The 3,027-nt window shown below is 31.5% G+C and overlaps 1 protein-coding gene across 1 annotated transcript; it reads left to right on the top strand.

Annotated features, from left to right (window-relative positions):
- The first annotated feature begins 486 nt into the window (after nucleotides 1–486).
- Nucleotides 487–905, top strand: LOC117178626. Its single transcript, XM_033370049.1, has 2 exons — nucleotides 487–495; nucleotides 651–905. Exons 1-2 carry the CDS (start codon nucleotides 487–489, stop codon nucleotides 903–905), a joined length of 264 nt encoding a protein of 87 aa, XP_033225940.1.
- Nucleotides 906–3,027: the final 2,122 nt, after the last annotated feature.

Raw genomic sequence — 3,027 nt, 5'->3', positions numbered from 1 at the left:
GGTTAACGTGACAATTATTCTACAAAAGTACGTTCATTGAGTGGCATTTGACAAATCGATCTTTATCTTGCTCTTATACTTGTATAGTAGAAGTTCTAAGTCGATTACCTCTAGTGATGTCAACTCCACGTATTAACACTGTCGCGTTCAAATACATAGTATTTATTTCTAAGAAATAAAGGAAAGTTTTTCTCACATGCACTGGAAAATTTGTCACCTTAATTACTTTAGCAAGAGCTAGCAAGTTAAATTACAACTATAAGTAAATAAAGGTACCTCCTGGCAAAATTTTATTTGACAAAAGATAATTGCTTACATTATAAAACCTACTGAAGATCATATGAGTTTTCGAATATTTCATAATATTTGATTCGCAAATAAAAGTCATATATGTAAGTAAAGTATAATACATAATTTTCCTCACTTCACAACTGAGATGTATTATAACAGGTTATTATTATTTATTGGAAAAGCTTTACTCAACTGATGCTCAATGTAATATTATTATAAAAAGTTTTCCATTTTTAAAAGCTCGATAAGAGAAGGTTGTGTTATAAGGGAGAACAATAAGAGTAGATGAAATATGTGGTCATTTCGATCAAATACTTTTCGTATATTGCCTTGGTATATACATAGTGTTTTTTTTCCAGATTGATGATCCAATCCACGTGATCTCGATAGAGGAACCCTCTTCTGGATCTAGACAGAAACCACCAGATTACGATGCCGTGACCGATGCACCGCCAAGTTACGACGATGCTATCAAATTAAATCCAGGGCACTTAGTCAGGTCTAGTAATTGCAGTACAAATACTGTTTTATCCATGGAACAGACGATACCTGGAGCAGTCGACGAACTTTCTGGTCTACCAACCCCCACGCCACCACCACCTTATGCTAGGTAATATATATTGCTATTCCAATAATTTATTTATTTTCATTTCTTTTGTGCTTACCGGACAAATACATGTTTAATAACTTATAGCAAAATAATGTTTTATAACGGTCGTTTAATTACCCTAAACTTAACTTATCTTTAAAACTTTATTCTTATTTTCAAAGGTTCGTCTACTTTTGATTAATATCTGCTTGAACTCAGTAGTTGGTGAGCAGGAGAACAAAACGAGATAAATCCACGAGTTCAATTCTCAATATTGAAGAACTCATTGCAGCTTGAAGTCGGAATTTAAAATAAGCTATTCTAATCTGTGAGCCCCTTCAAGAAATTCAGTCAAAAATCAATCTTTTTGAATTAACACTGTTTTAAAGTTATGAAGAAAATGAAAATAGATTGATTCATTATTGGTTAAACAAAGGCATATTGAACTGCTTACTCATGTTATAATAATATAAATGCACAATTTCTTTTCTACATATAAAATCGAAAGATTTATACGTGATCACTATATTTCGATTTGAAAAAATGTTTATTATGATTTGTGTAAAGATATATATTATAAGCGAGATATTTGTAAATATTTATGAATTTTAAAAAGAGTTTACATGTTTAACAAGTTTTACCTATTTACGTAACGAATCTGTGATCGAAAATTAAAATTTGTTTTGAAATTCATTTCATTTCATAAATGGACATCACAACCGAGGAAAAAAACTAATTTTTTCGATTTATTTTTTTCGACGTTTGTTGGCTCAAAATTAAACTCTTTAAATTTGAGGGCAATTAAAGAAAATCACGTATAAAAGTTTCCTTCTTTAAACATACTCGTCCAGCAAAAAGATAATATCTCCGATAAACAAGTTTTTCTATGATTTTATTAATAAAATTAATATTACATATGATGTCATTTCGAGCAAAAAACGTTATTTCTGATGAAAAAATTAAAAAACTTACAACAACAAATTTATTTTAATAATGTTTTTCAGCTGAAATTTCTTTACTACTGCTTCTTATCAGTTTTTGAAAAATGGTCTAATTTTAATGAATACAAGCTTTTTCAGAAAAGATTCTCTCAAACTTGATTGTTTCCAGTTTAAAAAGTAAACTTTTCTGTGGATGAAATCGTTGAATTAATTTAAATAGAAAAGCATATTTTTAACAATTAAAAATTGATGATGATTATTTACTTATCTTAAAAATATGAAACAGCAAAGTTGTAGGAAATGCTTTCCCCGAAAATGAAGCCATAATTGATCAATTTTCCACATTAAATTTTTCAACTTCTGAGTAAAAAACAATAACAGCCTTGCGAACGGAATGAAAAATGATGAAGATTGCACAGGTCCACAAAAAAAGAAGTCCGCACGAGACAAGTGATTAGGCTACCCTTATGGATTTTGAGCCGCTGAATCCGAATCTGGTCTCAGCATTTCTCCTACATGTCTCAGTTTTCCCCTAGATTCAGAAAGTATAGGGAAACCTAGGGATATTCTGGACATTATTTTGATAATACCAATATAAGGAAGAATGAGGTACGGGTGTTATATTCTTATGTGTTGAAACTCATGAAGACCAAATTCATACACAAACATTTCCAAGTGTGCTTCCGTTTCTCCTAGCTAGCATACGTGTAGGAAAATTGAAGGTCTTGCTCATGTTGTACTGACTAATATAGCAAAAAATAACAAAAATTTTATATCCTTTGTAGTTTTGCGCTCTCAATATAAATTGGACTACTAAATTTTTCGGGCTTGTACAATTTTCTCCCTAGATGCAAAAATTAGGGAAAACCATACGGACCAGAGTTTCTCGTACACGTCTCAGTTTTCCCCTAGGTACAGAAAATAGGGGAAAACCTAGGGATATTTTGCACGTTATTTTGATAATACCAGTACACGCCAAAATAGACACATGGATGTTATATTCTTAAGAGTAGCGACTCATAGAGATTTAATTTGTACACAGAAATTCTCTAGTGTGGCTTCTGTTTCCCCTAGCTTAGTTAATTCTAGGGAAATTGAAGTTCTTTCTCATAATACAGTCTGTCAAGTTAAAGCGTGGGTGGCTTTACTCGCAGTCGGTAAGGTGTATCGACATGATTTTGGTGTCAAAATATTAAGAAGAGCTCC

The sequence above is a fragment of the Belonocnema kinseyi genome, chromosome 8 (genome assembly GCF_010883055.1).
Source record: "Belonocnema kinseyi isolate 2016_QV_RU_SX_M_011 chromosome 8, B_treatae_v1, whole genome shotgun sequence".
NCBI classification, from domain to species: domain Eukaryota; kingdom Metazoa; phylum Arthropoda; class Insecta; order Hymenoptera; family Cynipidae; genus Belonocnema; species Belonocnema kinseyi.
The sequence above is the reverse complement of the archived record's forward strand: the minus strand, read 5'-3'. Positions and strand labels throughout refer to the sequence as shown.